We start from the raw sequence: 17,730 nt of genomic DNA, 5'->3' as shown, positions 1-17,730 counted from the left end.
ATTCCCCCAGGTTTGAACGAATATATTACCATTAAACCAGTGTCAACAGCAAAAGCATTACAACTGTAAGTAATGAGGAAGTGTTCACTGGTCGTTTGGTATTTTATTTGTATATATATATATATATATATATATATATATATATATATATATATATATATATATATATACATATTCATTGTATGATATTTTAATATAGTCATTATTTTCAGCAATCGTGTTTTCTAATGTAGTGCCAGGATATTCGAAAGATCAATTAGAAATGTGAGCATATTATATAGTCCACTGCATGAGCTTGTATTTTTAAGGTATCATATGACTTTAAATTTTAATTAGATTTTAATGGAATTAATGGCACATGGTATAAATAAGCAAGTAAAATGATGTGGAGTTATCTGATGAAGTTGTGATGTTCATCGTGTTACACTGCTGCAGTCATTACGCTTGGGTTATCCTGCCGTCAGGCAGTTCCCCAGTCGGCCTGAGTTCCAAAGTCTTGGTCCGGTGTCAGTTGCTGTCGTCTCCTCCCTGACGTCAATGTGACAGGGGTATATAAGATGCAGCCGACACCATTTTCTCCAGTCTTTCTTGCCGCACGGTGCCCGAAGCAAAAGCAGTTCGCAAGTGCCGGTCGGCCGTCTCCTGAGATTTTCATTCCGAATCCAGAACCGAAGTCTTCTACAAAGCTAAGTACCCCGTTGGGGAAACTTTTTCTTGCCTCAGACCGATGTCACTTAAAGTTAATAACTATATTTCTTGTGGGAAGCAAATACCTCAAGGATTTCCATTTCTATTGTATCCCATGCCTGAGCCCATACCACAACGTCACTGGTTGTCGGTTTTGTGCTAGGCTTAACAAGCACACTATTAAACGTCTGTTTGATTTTGCCCGACATTATTTTGGTAGAAAATTCAATTATACCATGCCATCGGAACTTCCGACGACTGGAATACACAAAAAGCGCAAAGACAAGGATAGGCATCTGAGGCTCAAAACTGACGACGAAGCCTCTTCTAGGCCAGTCGCCGGTTCTCCGGTTTTCAGTGAGGTGCCTTTGCAGCCCCTGACGACCACGTCTGTAGAACCACAGGCCGCCTCTGACTCCCATGTGGAGATGGCTGAGCCTTCGGACGCACAAGTTATTCAGCCTACCGAAACTAACCCTTCAGAGGGATCCAGAGTGGCTGAGCTACCCGTAGCTTCAGAGGGTGTCTTCAGACCTACTCAGTTAAGCATTAAACCCTCAGCTAAGTCTAAGCCTCCTTTAAAATCTAAGAAACAAATACAGCATTCTCCAGGACAGGCCTCTATGCTTAAGAAACAAATGCTCAAAATGGCCGAAGACCTAATCACTCTAATCAGGGGGGTCCCATCCCCCTCCTGATAAAAGGCCTAGACAGGATGCAGATTGACTTATCCGACCAGGTGTCCATCTCATCAGATTCTTCCTCAGACCTAGGATATTCTTTACCCCCTTATGAGGATTCTGATGCTGAGGAATCAATTCCATCAGCCTCACCGCCTGAGGACTACTCCTTTGGGGAAAACCCTACATACCATGAGGGAGCATTTCCATAGGCTCAGGGATTTCCTCTTATTACCTCAACACAGACCCCTTGCTATTCTGCTGGTGTTATTGTGGATGATGTGTATACTGAATCCAGCTTAAATCCTGATTCCTTACCTCCAACCCCTGTTAAACCTGACAGATACTACAGATTCCCTGACTCACATATATTTCTGTATAAAAGCCCTGTAGCTGACCCTGAAACTATTTCTCAGGGACCCAAAGGGGTTAAGGCCTCATAAGCCAAGAATCCAGTTCCCTCTGACAGAGATTCCAGAGCATTAGACAGATGGGGAAAGAAAGTAAATACGTCTGCAACTTTAGCAATGAGAGCCTTAAATTGCCAGTTTCACATGCTAAAATATCAGCAATTTTTACTGTCTCAGTTGAAACAAAAAATGCTTTCAGATTCAGATCCTCCTAATTTTAAAGAAATGCAGGATTTATTGCATGCAGCTGAGCAAGTGGGAAAGCTTACTTTGCAATGTGGTTTTGATTCTTTAGAGGCCTCCTGCAGAGCAGCAGTTACAGGTTCTGTCATTAGAAGACCTGCTCGGTTAAAAGAACACACGTTACCAGAACATGTTAAAGCAAAATTATTGGATGCACCTTTGCAGCAGGATGTATTATTTGGAGATAAGGCAGAAGAGGTATTAAAGAAATTGGAGGATAAGGCAAAATCAATACAAACGGTGAAGGATTTCTTACAGGTTCAGCCTCCTAGATTTAGCAGAAATTGGCCAACTAAGAATTGGTCCTTTCCAATTACAGACAGACCTCAAAGGGGGAAGATACAGACGTCCAAGAGGTAGAGGTCAGACGCAAGGTCCTTACAGGCCTCGACAATGGGTTGCATCAGGCCAGAAAGAAGGGGAAGGCAGGCCCCAACCATATAAAAAGCAGCTCCAATGATTTCCCACTACAGCTGCCAAACAAATCTCTCTTGGCAGCCCCCTTGGGAGGAAAGCTGGCACTCTTCTACCACAATTGGCATATGATCACCAAAGACAAATGGGTTCTCAACATTGTATCTCAAGGTTACAGGTTCCACTTTCACACTCTGCCAAGGTTAAAAGGAATGCCAATTCTGCCACCAAATCAATGGGCAGAGGCTCAAAAACAAATTGCAACACTCATGGATATGAGAGCTATTCAAAAGGTACCATCACAGGAGCAAGGACAAGGATTTTACTCAATACACTTTCTTGTACCCAGAAAGGACAAAGCCTGGAGGCCCATTCTGAATCTTACTTCTCTAAACACTTACCTGGATGTTCCGAAATTCAGAATGTTGACACTACAGCAGCTTCTTCCCATGCTGGGCAAGAAAGCTTGGCTTGTGACCATGGACCTCAAGGAGGCATACCTGCATGTCCCTATCAGACAAAACTGCAGAAGATACCTCAGATTCATAGCTGGTTCAATGCACTACCAATTCTCTGCACTGCCCTTTGGCCTATCTACTGCACCCAGGGTCTTCACAAAGTGGCTGGCACCAGTAATTGCATTTTGCAGACAGAAAGGAATTCAGATTTATCCGTACCTGGACGACTGCCTGATTCAAACAGAGAGCAAGGACATTCTTCTAAAGCATCTGGCATTTGTAAAAAAAGTTATTAAGTTGCCTAGGGTACACAGTAAACGAAAAGAAATCAAAACTAGTGCCCTCACAAGAGATTATATTCCTGGGTGCCAGCTTGAACACAATGGCCCAGATGGCTTATCTCACGCCAGACAAGCAAGGACAACTGACTCAATACTTTGAATTGATGGCAACAAAGACCCAACTCCCTGCAAGAAAAATTCTGCAGGCCTTGGGTTACATGGCATCTTGCATACTACTAATTCCATATAAGGAAACTACAATGGTACCTAAAGAATGTATGGTCTCAACACTGTAAAAGTTTGGAAACAGTTATACCACTAATTCCTTGCCTTCAACAGGAGTTTCAATGGTGGGCTCAAGCTTGTCACCTCAACAAGGGACAGCCTTTTACACAACCCACTGCCAGGCAAACACTGACAACAGATGCATCGGAGTACGCCTGGGGAGCACACATGGCAGGCAAATGTATTCAGGGCACGTGGCCCGCAGAACAAAGGCATTTTCACATCAATCAAAAAGAGATGCTAGCTGTACAAAATGCCCTTATAGCTTGCAAGGACTTGCTGCATCCAGGACAACTTCTACTAAAGACCGACAACACCACAGTTATGTGGTACATAAACAAGCAAGGGAGCACTCACTCCTACCCCCTCTGCAGACAAGCCATGACCTTGTGGAACACAGCTATAAATTATCAAGTTCACCTGCAAGCACAATTCCTGCCAGGAGAGAAAAACACACTGGCAGACGACTTAAGCAGAAACATCATGGATCCCAACGAATGGGAATTGACTACACAAATATTCAGAATGATAACACAGAAATGGTGGAGCCCGGATATAGATCTGTTTGCATCCCCAATGAACTGCCAGCTACAAAAATTCTGCACAAGGAGTTACAATCCACAAGCATGGAAAGTGGATGCCCTCTCATTCAGCTGGGAGAACCTACAGGTATACGCTTTCCCACCACTACCTCTCCTGCCAAAGGTACTCATAAAAGCCAGGCAAGAAGAGCCAAAGATGATCCTGATTGCACCAGACTGGCCACGCCAGCACTGGTACCCAATCTTAGAGCACAAGAACCACCCTGGATTTTGCCTCAAATCCCACATCTGCTGATTCAGCACAATAATCAAATACTACACAGCCAGCTAAAGACCTTAAATCTAGCAGCATGGAAGATTCCTTAGTCAAGTAAGCAGTGCCTTTCTCCAAAGCTGTAATGGATGTAATTCTGGACGCCAGAAGGCCTAGTACCAGGAAAGCCTATTCGGATAAATGGAAGAGATTCTTTGCCTGGAACCAAGCTCACAGCCTTGACCCTCTTGTCCCAAACATTCCTCAGATACTACAGTACTTAACTGAGATGCTGGACAAAGGCCTCTCCTTCTCATCCATCAAGATCCACGCCTCTGCCATCTCTGCTCATTACAACACGGATCCACCAATTTTCTCTAATCCTCTGTTAAAACAGTACCTCATAGGGGCTAAAAACATAAGACCGCCCTATAGAGCACCTACTCCAACTTGGGACCTCAACTTTGTTTTGGAAAAATTAACTTTACCTCCTTTTGAGCCAGCTAACACAGCAGAATTAAAATATATCTCTTGGAAAACTGCTCTGCTCCTGCCAATAACATCAGCACAAAGAGTTTCAGAATTACAGGCACTAATGGCAGTAGAACCTTTCCTCATTTTCCACCAGGACAAGGATGTCTTTAAGAACTAACCCTACGTTTATGCCTAAGGTGGTATCCAGTGTGGCTCTAAACCAAACTATTCACCTGCCAACTTTTTATCCTAAACCATAGAATAAAGGGGAGAGACTACTGCATTCTTTGCACATTCACAGGCAGTTGGGCTTCTCCTTGGACAAAACCAAAGCTTTCAGAAAATCTGAGCAATTATTGGTAGCATATGCTGCAGGAGCACAGGGAAAAGCCATTTCAAAATGTATAGGGCATTGTATATGTATCTGCTACACATACCATGGAAAAACCTGTACCTAGCTGCATTAGATCTCACTCCACCAGGGCAACAGCCACTTCAACTGCCTTCCTCAGAGGAGTACCTACCAAGGATATTTTGGAAGCAGCAACTTGGAGTTCTGTACATACCTTCACCAAGCATTACCATCTGCCTCTATACTCTAAATCCAGAGCTGGCTTCGCCACTGCAATGCTGCAGGGCCTTATAGCCACCCCTAATGCCTTATAGAACCAGCCACCCTACCTCAGCTTTGTGATTCTACCCAAGTGTAATGACTGCAGCAGTGTAACACGATGCACATAGTGCAGTTTTGTACCTACCATAAATGTAGATGTTTGAGTGTATACACTGCTGCAGTTCAGGTTACCCTCCCTCCTTCCCCTCTTACTGGCTGGTACGTACCTATGGCTTCTACCCTCTACTACCTATGGGGAGTATTTGCTGGTAGCTGTAAGTTGTTGTTTGCTTTTCATATGTATGTTTTATTAGCAGTTTGAATTGCCTACCTATTTAGAGGCACCTGACATCTGGGGCAAGAAAAACTTTAGAAAATTGCGTCGGCTGCATCTTATATACCCCTGTCGCACTGACGTCAGGGAGGAGGCGACAGCAACCGATGCCGGACCAAGACTTTGGAACTCAGGCCGACTGGGGGAACCGCCTGACGGCAGGATAACCCAAGTGTAATGACTGCAGCAGTGTATACACTCGAACATCTACATTTATGGTAGGTACAAAACTGTACTTTATTCAAGACGAAAGCGCTCATTCTGTCGTTTGTGAATAAATTATTTGGCTACTATTTGTAGACTTCGACCTCATTTTGTGATTTTGGAAGCTTTACAATTAATTTATTACATGGTTTGTTTCATTCTTGTCAACTCCTGACCTTATTCCTTTATCAGATTTAGCCCACCGAGCACCCTTTGGCTAGTTTTCTAATTACCAGTTTTTTTCTGTTGCAAATCAATCTCCTGAATCACTGCAACTTGTAAATCTGTTGTATGGCTTCAGAACCACCACCACCACATGTGTTTGGGCTGCTGTTGGCTTGGGTCCGAAGTGCAGTGTGAGTCATAGACACTTGTGTCTCCTGTCATATCATAATTTCCTCCGCCTTTTTGAGTCTTCACTGCAGATGATTAATCTTTCCAAGGTCTTCCTTCTGCAGTACTCATCCTTGGGATAACTTCTTTCTTTTAACAAAGAGCTAAAGTGTGTGTCCCTAGTGTCTTAGACATGAACCCCTTCCCATAACACTTCAGTGTATTTTTCTGGCCATGTGAGTGTGAAGATATGTGCTGGTTGCACATATACACTCCCATCTCTGCCTGTCTTGCACATGATATGCGTACAACACAGCCAAGAGTATGAATATGATTTCTTCCCCTTCAGGGTATTCTTGCTTAATATGAGCTTCTTCAGGTGCTGGTATGTATCTGTTTTAGCATTTCACAAATCTGAGTAGTTTTGAGCTTAAGGACAGCAGTGTAGCTTGCAGCTGCAAAATTCGGTATGGAACGGAGAGACCTTTGCATTGTACTACATATGGTAAAAACTACATGCTCAAGTTGTAGTATTTGTAGTAATTTCCTGCACAAGTCCGTTTAAAATTTCTGAGAAAATACTGTTTTTTTTTTCTTCCCCCAAGTGGATTGTCTTGTATTGCTGCAGTGGTTGTATTACATTTTGATGATCGTCGTGTTTCACTGTTGCAGTCATTACACTTGGGTTATCCTGCTTGCAGGCTACCCGCAGTCGGCCTGAATTCCAAAATCCTGGTCCGGCGTCTGTTTGTCGCCTCTTCCCTGACGTCAGTGCGCCAGGGGTATAAAAGATGGAGCTGACACCATTTTCTTAAGTCTTTTTTGCAGCGCGGTGCCCGAAGCAAAAGCAGTTCGCAAGTGCTGGTCGGCCGACTCCTGAGATTTTCGAAATTGAATTTCAGATCCGAAGTCTTCTATAAAGCTAAGTACCCCATTGGGGAAACTTTTTTTCTTGCTCCAGACCGGTCAGAAAAAGTTAACAATTGTATTTCTTGTGGGAAGCAAATACCTCCTAAGGAATTTCATTCTTACTGTATTCCTTGCCTAGGCCCTGACCACGACTTTGCTAGTTGTCGGTTTTGGGCTAGATTTAACCAATGCACTACTAAGCGTCGGTACGATTTTGCTTTTCATTATTTTGGCCAAAGGTTTAACTATATAATGCCGTCGGAACAGCTGACGACCGGAGTTCATAAATAACGCAAGGAAAATGAAAAGGACAGGCATCCGAGATCCAAAAACTGACGACGAAGCCTCTTCTAGGCCATTCGCCGGTTCTCAGTGAGGCACTTGCGCAGCCCCTGACACCCGCTACCTGAGAGCCACAGACCGCCTCCCGACTCCTACGTGGAGACAGCTAGGCCTCTGGATACTCAAGGTATTGGGCCTTCGGAAACTAATCCCTCAGATAGGTCCGGAGCTGCTGAGCAGGCATCGACTTCTGAGGGTGTTTTCAGACTTACACAGCTTTATGTCAAGCCAACTTCAGCATCCAAGACAAAGACTAAGACGGTTTTAAAGACAAGGAAACAAGTACAGCATTCTCCAGGACAGACTTCCATGCCTAAGAAACAGATGCTCAAAATGGCCGAAGACCTAATTACTTTGATCAGGGGTTTCCATCCCCCTCCTGATAAGAAGCCTAGGCAAGACACTGAATATGATTCCTCTGATCAGGTTTCCATTTCGTGTGACTCCTCTTCAGAACGGGTTTACTCTATTCCTCCCTATGAGGATTCTGATGCTGAGGAATCTATCCCTTCAGCATCTCCTCCTGAGGATTACTCCTTTGGTGAAACCCTGCATACCATGAGGGAGCATTTCCACTGGGAGAGCCAAGATTACTCAGATTCTAAGAAAAGGCTCAGAGACTTTCTTTTACTTCTCACCTGTTCTAGACATTGTAGATTATGTATTTTCAGAGTCCAGCCTGTCTCCCGACTCTTTACCTCCTGCACCTGTTAAGCCAGACATACTACAGGGTTCCAGATTCTCGTAAATTTCTATATAAAAACCCTGCTGCTGACCCAGAAACTATTTCTCAGTGTCCCAAAGGGGTCAAGGCTGCTACTGCAAAAAACCCTGTCCCCTCAGATAGAGATTCTAGGGCTCTGGACAGGTGGGGGAAAAAAGTTTACACTTCTGCTACCTTGGCTGTAAGGGCTTTGAATTGTCCATTTCATATGCTTAAATATCAGCAATACTTAATGCGTCTGCTAAAACAGAAAACGTTGACAAATTCTGATAGTTCTGAGAACAAGGAAATGCATGATTTATTGCATGCAGCTGAACAAGTGGGAAAACGTACTTTGCAATGTGGTTATGATTAACTGGAGGCCTCTTGCAGGGCCGCGCTAACAGGTTCTGTCATTAGAAGGCATGCTTGGTTAAAGGAACAGACTCTGCCTGATCATGTTAAAGCAAAATTATTGGATGCTCCATTACAGCATGATACTTTGGTGTTAAAGCAGAAGAGGTATTAAAGAAAATGGAGGATAAAGCTAAATCTGTGCAGACAGTAAAGGATTTCTTACAGGTACAACCACCCAGATTTAGCAGGAACTGGCCTTCTAAGAATTGGTCCTTTCCTGTGTCAGACAGGCCACAAAGAGGCAGATATAGACGCCCAAGAGGCAGACAACAGCCCCAGGGCTCATACAGGCCCAAACAATGGGGCGCTTCTACCTCCAAAAGTGGAGAAGACAAATCACAGCTGTATAGGAAACGGTCCCAATGACTTCCCTCTGCCAATGCCAATCATTTATCTTTTGGCAGCACCCTTGGGGGGAAAGCTAGCACTTTTTTCACAAAATTGGCACATGATTACCAGGACAAATGGGTCTTAAATATAGTCTCTCAATGCTACAGGTTCCACTTTCACACCCTTCCAAAGGCAAAAGGTATGCCAGACCTGCCACACAGTCAGTGGTCAGAGGCACAAAAACAAGTTTCCTCTCTCATGAACATGAGGGCTATTCAACCAGTGCCACAACAGGAGCAGGGACAAGGATTTTACTCAAGACTTTTCTTAGTACCAAGAAAGGACAAAGCATGGAGACCAGTTCTTGACCTGTCTGTTCTAAATACTTTTCTGGACGTTCCGAAATTCAAAATGTTGACTCTGCAGCAACTTCTGCCCATGCTGGGCAAGAAGGCTTGGCTTGTAACTTTGGACCTCAGAGGCATACCTGCATGTCCCAATCAGACAATCTTGCAGAAGATAACTCAGTTTCATAGCTGGCTCAATGCACTACCAATTCTCTGCACTGCCCTTTGGCTTATCTACTGCGCCCAGGGTCTTCACAAAATGCCTGGCACCAGTAATTGCATTTTGCAGACAAAGTAATTCAAATATATCCCTACTTGGACAACTACCTTATTCAAGCAGAGACCAAAGACATTCTGCTAAAGCGTCTGGTGTTTGTAAAAAGATTACTAATTTGCCTAGGGTACACAGTAAACGAAAAGAAATAAAAACTAGTGCCCTCTCAATAGATAATATTCCTGGGTGCAAGCTTAAATACAACTGCCCAGATGGCTTATCTCACACCATACAAACAAAGGCAACTGACTTCTTACTTAGAAAGTATGTCAACAAAGACCCCGTTATCTGCAAGAAAAATTCTGCAGGCTCTGGGCTACGTGGCCTCCTGCATTCTGCTAATTCCATATGCAAGACTGCATATGAGGAAACTACCATGGTATCTAAAAAGTGTTTGGACTCAGCATTGCCACAGCCTGGAATCATTAATTCCACTCATTCCCTGCCTGCAACAGTAGTTTTGATGGTGGGCACAAGCCTGTCACCACAACAGTTGGCAGCTATTCATTTTACCCACAGCCAGGCAAACACTAACAGATGCATCAGATTATGCCTGGGGGGCCCACATGGCAGGAAAATGTATTCAGGGTGCATGGACCCCAAGCCAAAGGCATCTTCACATCAATCAAAAAGAGATGCTAGCTGTACAAAATGCCCTGACAGCCTTCAAGGACCTACTTCATCCAGGACAGCTGCTGATAAAGACGGACAGCACCACAGTCATGTGGTACATAAACAAGCAGGGGGGCACACATTCCTACTCCCTCTGCAGACGAGCCATGATTTTGTGGAACACAGCATTGACTTACCTAGTACACCTGTAAGCACAATTCCTGCCAGGAAAAACAAATGCTCTGGCAGACGAACTAAGCAGAAACCTCATGGATCCTCACGAGTGGAAACTAGATCCACAATTCTTCAGCATGATAACAGGGAAATGGGGATGCCCAGACATAGATCTTTTCGCCTCCCCTCACAACTGCCAACTTCAGAGATTCTGCACAAGGACTTATCACAAACAAGCATGGAAAGTGGATGCCTTGTCATTCAGTTGGAACAACCTTACAGTATATGCCTTCTCTCCACTACCTGTCCTCCCCAAGGTGCTTCTAAAGGTCAGACAAGAGAAGCCACAAATGATACTGATTGCCCCGGATTGGCCACACCAACACTGGTACCCAATCCTAAGGAGCTTGTCTCAAGGACCAGCCTGGACATTGCCTCAAATTCCTCATTTACTGACCCAACAAAACAATCAGATCCTGCACAACCAACACAGAACCCTAAATCTAACTGCATGGCGAATAGTGTAACCATTCAGAATACACCTCTCTCTAAAGCGGTTATGGATGTTATTTTGGAGGCCAGGAGGCCCAGCACCAGAAAATCTTATGCAGAAAAATGGAAGAGATTCTGTGTTTGGAACCAGGCACAAGGAATTGACACGCTTGTTCCAAATATTCCTCAGATTTTACCATATCTAACTGAGATGCTGGACAAAGGCCTATCCTCATCAATTAAGATCCATGCCTCTGCCATTTCAGCTCCTTACAATACAGACCCACCTATTTTTTCACATCCATTGTTTAGGCAATTCCTCGGGGGGCCAAAAACATAAGACCTCCAAGGAGAGCACCGATACCTGCATGAGACCTCAGTTTTGTCTTGGAAAAACTCACACTGCCTCCTTTTGAGCCAGCCAATACAGCTGAGATAAAATTCTTATCATGGAAAACAGCTGTGCTCCTAGCAATAACCTCAGCAAGAAGAGTCTCAGAGTTACAGGCATTAATGGCTGTGGAACCTTTTATTATATTCCATCCGGACAGGGTTTCTCTAAGGACAAACCCAACATTTATGCCTAAGGTAGTGTCCAGTGTGGCTCTTAAACAAACCATTCATTTGCCTACCTTCTACCCAAACCCACACAATAAAGGGGAGAGACTTCTGCATTCTTTGAACATACACAGACAGCTATGCTTCTACTTGGACAAAACTAAAGCTTTTAGAAAAACTGAGCAACTTTTAGTGGCATGTGCTGCAGGATCACAAGGAAAGGCTATCTCAAAGCAGACTATTTTTAAAATGGATAGGACACTGCATTCATTTCTGCTACTCACAACATGGCAAATCAGTGCCTAAGGGCATTAGACCACATTCTACCAGGGCAGCAGCCACCTCAGCAGCCTTCCTCAGAGGATTACCAACCAAGGATATTTTGGAGGCTGCAACCTGGACTTCAGTGCACACTTTTACTAAGCACTACCACTTACCTCTTTACTCTAAATCCAGAGCAGGCTTTGCCACTGCAGTTCTGCAGGGCCTTATAGCCACTCCTAATCCTATTTAGACCCAGCCGCCCAACCTCAGCTTTGGGATTCAACCCAAGTGTAATGACTGCAACAGTGAAACACGATGAACATAGTGCAGTTGTGTACCTACCATAAATGTAGATGTTCGAGTGTATTCACTGTTGCAGTCCAGGTTACCCTCCCACCATCTCCCTTTCTTTGCTGGGACTTATCTGTACTTCTCTATCCTATACAACCTATGTGGTATTTGCTTGTAGATGAAGGTATTGTTTATTTTAGTGCTTGCTTTTATAAGCAATGATTTTTAGCCTACCCTTTTGGGGGCACCTGACATCTGGGGCAAGAAAAACTGAAGAAAATGGCGTTGGCTGCATCTTTTATATCCCTGGCGCACTGGCGTCAGGGAAGAGGCGACAGCAACCGACGCCGGACCAGGACTTTGGAATTCAGGCCGACTGCGGGTAGCCTGCCAGCAGGATAACCCAAGTGTAATGACTGCGACAGTGAATACACTTAAACATCTACATTTATGGTAGGTACACAACTGTACTTTCTGTAGACCTACTGTGCTGCTGGGTAATGTTGCCAGTCAGTACATGGGAGCTTCTCAGCTTTGGTAGCATACCAGCATTTCATTCCAGTCAATGAGTTTTTTGTAACTGTTAATACTTGGATCTGATGTGTTCCAGAAAGGTGAATTTCAGGGTTTCTCTGAGATGTCCAAACTGACTCCTAGTTTAGGTTGTAATGTTGGTAGTCTGCCAGTGGTTTTCAGACAAGTGCATGTGCCTTCTGAGGAAACGGATTTGTTTTTTTAGTAACCAACCTTCAAAAAAGTATACTACCGTAGCTATAATGCCTGTTAATTTTGTTGTACAGAAGGTGACTTCCTTTTTTAGATGTCTGCACAGGTTTATACAGTGGGTGTATCAGCTTTGCCCCCCCCCCCCCCAAAAAAAAAAAACCTTTAGCTGCCAGTATTTGTAAACTGGACATTATCTGGTTTGCCTTTTCTATTGGTACATGACCAACTTTTAAAGGTTGGCCCCATTCCTGTTTAGAGTTCTCAGAGGTATCTGTGCTGTAGGCATTTGTACAGGGAGATGTATGACTGCTGCAAAATGTTTCCCGCTGGCCTTCTCTCTGAAGATTTACAGTCCAGCATACTGTGGCTGTGTGGAGATTCTTTCAAAGATCCAGTGGTACTAGTTAAGTAGTAACCCTTTCTAAGCGTTGAGTCCCCCTGTTAGCATTACTTTTCTGCTAAACCTGTTTTTTCTCTTTAGCTTCTAAAGCTGGATATAGCCAAGGGGCAAGCCAGTATTCCCAGACGCAACAAACTCGACAGGTGACCGCTATAAAGCCAGCTACCCCAAACCCAGCAACAACTGCTTTCTCTATTTACCCTGTATCCTCTACTGTTCAGCCAGTTGCAGCAGCAGCCACTGTGGTTCCATCCTATTCACAGAGCGTTACATATGGGACAACAGCTGTCACTTACTCTGGTAAGTATAATGTTCTTTTAGCAACTGACCTGAAAATGCTTAGGTTCTTTAATAGGATACTGGATCTCTGCTTGGGTCATCTCCTGACACTTTCATAGCAGTGTCTACTAAAGCACAGAGCAACTTTATGCTGTTAGTGGAATGCTGGATGTAAATTAAGGCAAATGTAGCGACTTGATTTTCACTTCGGTAAGTTTCAGATAGGAGCTAAAATTAGTTTCAAACTACAGAGGGCATTTCCAAGTAACACAAGAAGACAGTACATATCCTTATGGATGTTACCTTTTATATATGCTATTGCCGTATCTTGCCTTTACTATTTGTATATGCATGTTGAAGGTGTCTTTTTTCCCCAGCAAAAGCCAAAGTTGTAGAGAGTGTTTGCTGAAACGTGGACCAGGTTATGTGCAAGACTGCAAGGTTGGTTTTGCGTAGTAATTTGTGAAGACTCTGTATGTGCCTGTTCCTTTTTTATCCCGTGATATGTTTGGCACTTTTGTTGGTTCTGTTGTTTCTGCTTATTCTTCCAGTATGTTTTTATTCAAATATAATTAAAGCAGTGTGAATCACTGTAGTTCTCCTATTGATGAATATATGAGAACACCTGAAGCTTTAAGACTTGGATGTGTGTGATGTGAACATTAATTGCTCTATGTGGTTTAAACAGAGTTTGTCTTTCCATTGTAACATACCAAGAGAAAACGGAACTTTGCAGCAAAGCATTGAGCTTTTGAAAGACAAGTTGTTGAAAATTCGAAAGCTTCAGGTTGAAAACTGCTATCTCGGAGAGAGTGTTAAAGTAAAAAGGGTACCTAAGGGACTTAGCTCCTGGAAGTTCCCAAATGGTTTGCTTCAAAACTCACCCTTACACCTGGAATTAATTGAACTTTATCGCCAAGGATATGAACTACTAGAGCTATTAGAGGTCCTGGCTAAACACAACCAGAGGTCAGTTGATGAACTCACCAAAGAGGCTATTGACCTGGAAAAAATTATGTCAGATCTCTTTTTCGAGCAACAGAAAGAGAACTTTACCGTTTTTTTCCTTTGTGGATAAAACAGTAGCTGAAATCCAAAAAAGGGGAAAAAAAAGAAGTTTGAGAGACCGTGTCGACTACTCCAAGGGGTTAGCCTATCCGAAGCCTAACTCCTTCGTCCCACCCACAAGACGATCCTTTAGTGAGTGAAGTGCAAGAAGATCAAGATGTCAATCAGCAGGGTGCTGCTTTTTTAGGTTGGGAGCTTCCGAGATGCTCTGAGAGGATTAGGAATTGACAGTGCAACAAACAGAATCAGAATTACCCTCAGGGGAGGGTGACAATCGTGGAGGAACAACAACCCACATTGGGATTATTAAGCAATGAGAAGTTATTTAGAGCAGACTTGGACGAACATGAGAAAGTTGGTCCCAGTATTATGAGCAACAGAAAAGGTGACTTTTATTTGTATTACTACTCCGTCATTTAATGAACATGTTGTTGAATTACTATGTAAAGGCTTTAATTTTATTCCTACTGTCAAAATGAATTTTGTCGATTTAATTCTTGACCTTAAGATATTTTTGCGTAAATTGAACTTTTAAGTTGCTGTTTAATGGGAAAGAAGTTGAATTTAGTAGTAATGCTCTGAAAAGGAGTAGCGTTTTAAACCCATCCCCCCCCCCCTTTAATGTTGCCTTTAGTAATTTTTGAAAGACACTGAATTTGAGTTTAGGAATCTATGGAAAAACCAACATAACTATAGTTTTTTTGACCTATCTGATGTAGAGAGAAAGTTGTTGCAGCAGTTGTGAATGATAAAACCATAAGGGTCATAAAGTCCGACAAAGGCGGGGGGTATTGTTAATGAGCTCAAGTGATTATTTTAACAAAATGCTGGCTTTTTTACTTGATGGTGAGTTTTATGAGAAAACCTCTCTCAACATGGTACATACTGCTTATACCAGAATTGACTGGCACAGGGCATGCTTGACAAAGAACAGATCAGTTTAGATGAATGAACTTTTTTGGCTGTGAAGTACCCAGTAATACCTGCGATATTTGGATTTCCCACAATTCACAAGAACTTACGGGATCCACCAATGAGGCCAATTGCGAATGCATCTAAATCTAAAACCCACCCTTTGGCCAAATATGTAGATACTAAATTTAAAAAGAAGTGTTGGAAGGTGTACAGTACATTTATAGGGATTCCTTGGACTTCCTTACTAAATTGTCTAAAATTGAATGAATTTAAAGATGACTTAATTTTGTGCACTGTGGATCTTGTTAATCTATTCAATGTGATACCCCATGAGTAGGGTTTAGATTGGTGTCATGATTTTCTAACTGAAAGCCACCTTTTTCCTAATAAGGAGATCAACACCTTAGATGTGTTAATAGAGATGGTGTTGAAGTATAACTATGTTTACATTAATGGGCACTACTTTTTGCAGAAAAAAGGAGTGGCAGAGGGGGGTCTCTTGTGCCCCCATATTTGCGAGTATAGTAATGTTGCAGTGGGAGAAAAGCCTTATTTTTGCGAAGTATGGAGAGGCCCCACCATGAACCCTCTATTTGCATTTTTTGGATGACATCTTTATTGTTTGGAAAGAAAGTCTAGATGAATTGAAAGTTTTCCTTGGCTATATTAATCAAACAACAGATTTTCTTGTTTTTACCTAGCAATGGAGTGAACAAGCCATCTAATATTTATATGTCAAAATCACCAAAGACACAGTGAACAAAAGGTCGGCCAGCAGCATTTAGACGCGCCTTTTCAAATTGCCTCCTACATTGACATTTGCCACCCGGGACATCAAAAACGTGGCATTGTTAAGGGGCAGTTTGTATGTCTGACAAGGATTGTTTCTGAAGAAGAAACCTACTCCCACGAATGTGAATTTTTGGCCAGTATGTTTTTTGCTCCAGGTTACCCCCAGGAACTGGTGCACAATATAAGAGATACGAGGTAGATGAGAAAAGAAGAAAAAGATGTTCTTCGTGTTTCACTGTTGCAGTCATCACACTTGGGTTTATCTGCCTGCAGGTAGCCCTCATTCGGCCCGAATACCAGAGACTTGGTATTTCTGCGTACGGTTGCTGTCGCTCCAGGACTGACGTCAGGGGTATAAAAACAGGCATCTAACGCCATTACATCAGTCTTTCTTGCCAAGGAGCCTGAAGCAGAAACAGTAAGCATGAGTGCCGGTCGGCCGCTACCTGAGTTTTCGTTTCCGAATTGAATCATCCTGAAGTCTTTTAAAGCTAAGTACCCCGTTGGGGATCCTTTTTTCTTGCTCTAATCGATGTCAGAAAACTTTAACAGTTGTCTTGCCTGTGGAAAGCAAAACACCACACCGAGATTTCCATTCTCACTGCGTTACCTGTTTAGGCCCAGACCACGACGTAACTCACTGTCGGTTTTGTGCTTTGTTCAACGCCCGAACTATTCGTCGTCGGGCCCTTATTGTCGCTAAATACTTTCACGCTCAATCTCCGTATTCCCAAATGGCTTCGGTAAGCCATCCATCTACCGATCTTCCAAAAAAACTTAAGGATAAAGACAGAGACAGACCGCACAGGTCCAAACCTGCTGATGACGCTTCCGTTAAGCTAGTCGCCAGTTCACCGGTACCCAGTGTGGTGCTTTTGCAGCCCCTGATGCCCATTTTGATGGATTTGCAGGCCTCTACCAAGACCCGTTCGGAGTCCAGTATGCCGTGAGACTCTTCTTTGACTACGGAACCTGCGGATGTCTCTACCTTGGATGGGTCCAGAGCCGCTGTGCAGGCACCGGCTTCTGAGGATGTTCTTCGCATTACTGAGATTCGACACAAACCAACGACTTCTTTCATGTCTTCAGTTCTGTCTAAAACTACCGAGTTTCTAAGGCCAGGAGTATGAGCTACACCTAAAAAAACAGATGACCCAAACTCAAGCACCTGCTTCCTTGCCACAGTCTCAGATGCTTAAAATGGCAGAAGACCTGATCATGCTGATTAGGGGAAGCCAGCCTTCCCCTGCTAAGAGAAAAACAGATTTGTCCCCAGCAGCTTTAACTGACCAAGAGTCCAACGACTTTGAGATTTCTGAATATGAAGACATGCCTTTGTCTGCTTATGAGGATTCTGATGCAGCGGAATCCATTCCTCCTTCGTTCCCTCCAGAGGATTTTTCTTTTGGTGAAACCCTACATACTTTGAGAGGATTTCCACTGGGAATGCCAGGATTATCCATGGTCCAAAAAGAGACTCAAAGAATTTTTAGATTTGCTACAGCAAATAGACCCTTAGTTATCCCACTTGTTTTGGATGTTGTGGATGATGTCTTTATGAAATCCAGTCTAACTTCTGATACTTACCCCTGTTCCAAGGAAACCAGACAGGTACTATAGAGTCCC

At 43.3% G+C, this 17,730-nt stretch overlaps 1 protein-coding gene across 1 annotated transcript in view; it reads left to right on the top strand.

Moving 5' to 3' along the window:
• The window catches only part of ZFR (zinc finger RNA binding protein), a 1,793,456-nt gene that overhangs the window by 578,996 nt on the left and 1,196,730 nt on the right, over nucleotides 1-17,730 (top strand). The window contains exon 13 of the mRNA XM_044085369.1: nucleotides 13,132-13,350. Coding sequence (XP_043941304.1) covers nucleotides 13,132-13,350 — 219 coding nt within the window. The remainder of the gene's footprint in view (nucleotides 1-13,131; nucleotides 13,351-17,730) is intronic.

Source organism: Protopterus annectens, chromosome 1.part1 (assembly GCF_019279795.1).
Source record: "Protopterus annectens isolate FY-2018-M chromosome 1.part1, PAN1.0, whole genome shotgun sequence".
Classification (NCBI taxonomy): domain Eukaryota; kingdom Metazoa; phylum Chordata; order Ceratodontiformes; family Protopteridae; genus Protopterus; species Protopterus annectens.
The sequence above is the reverse complement of the archived record's forward strand: the minus strand, read 5'-3'. Positions and strand labels throughout refer to the sequence as shown.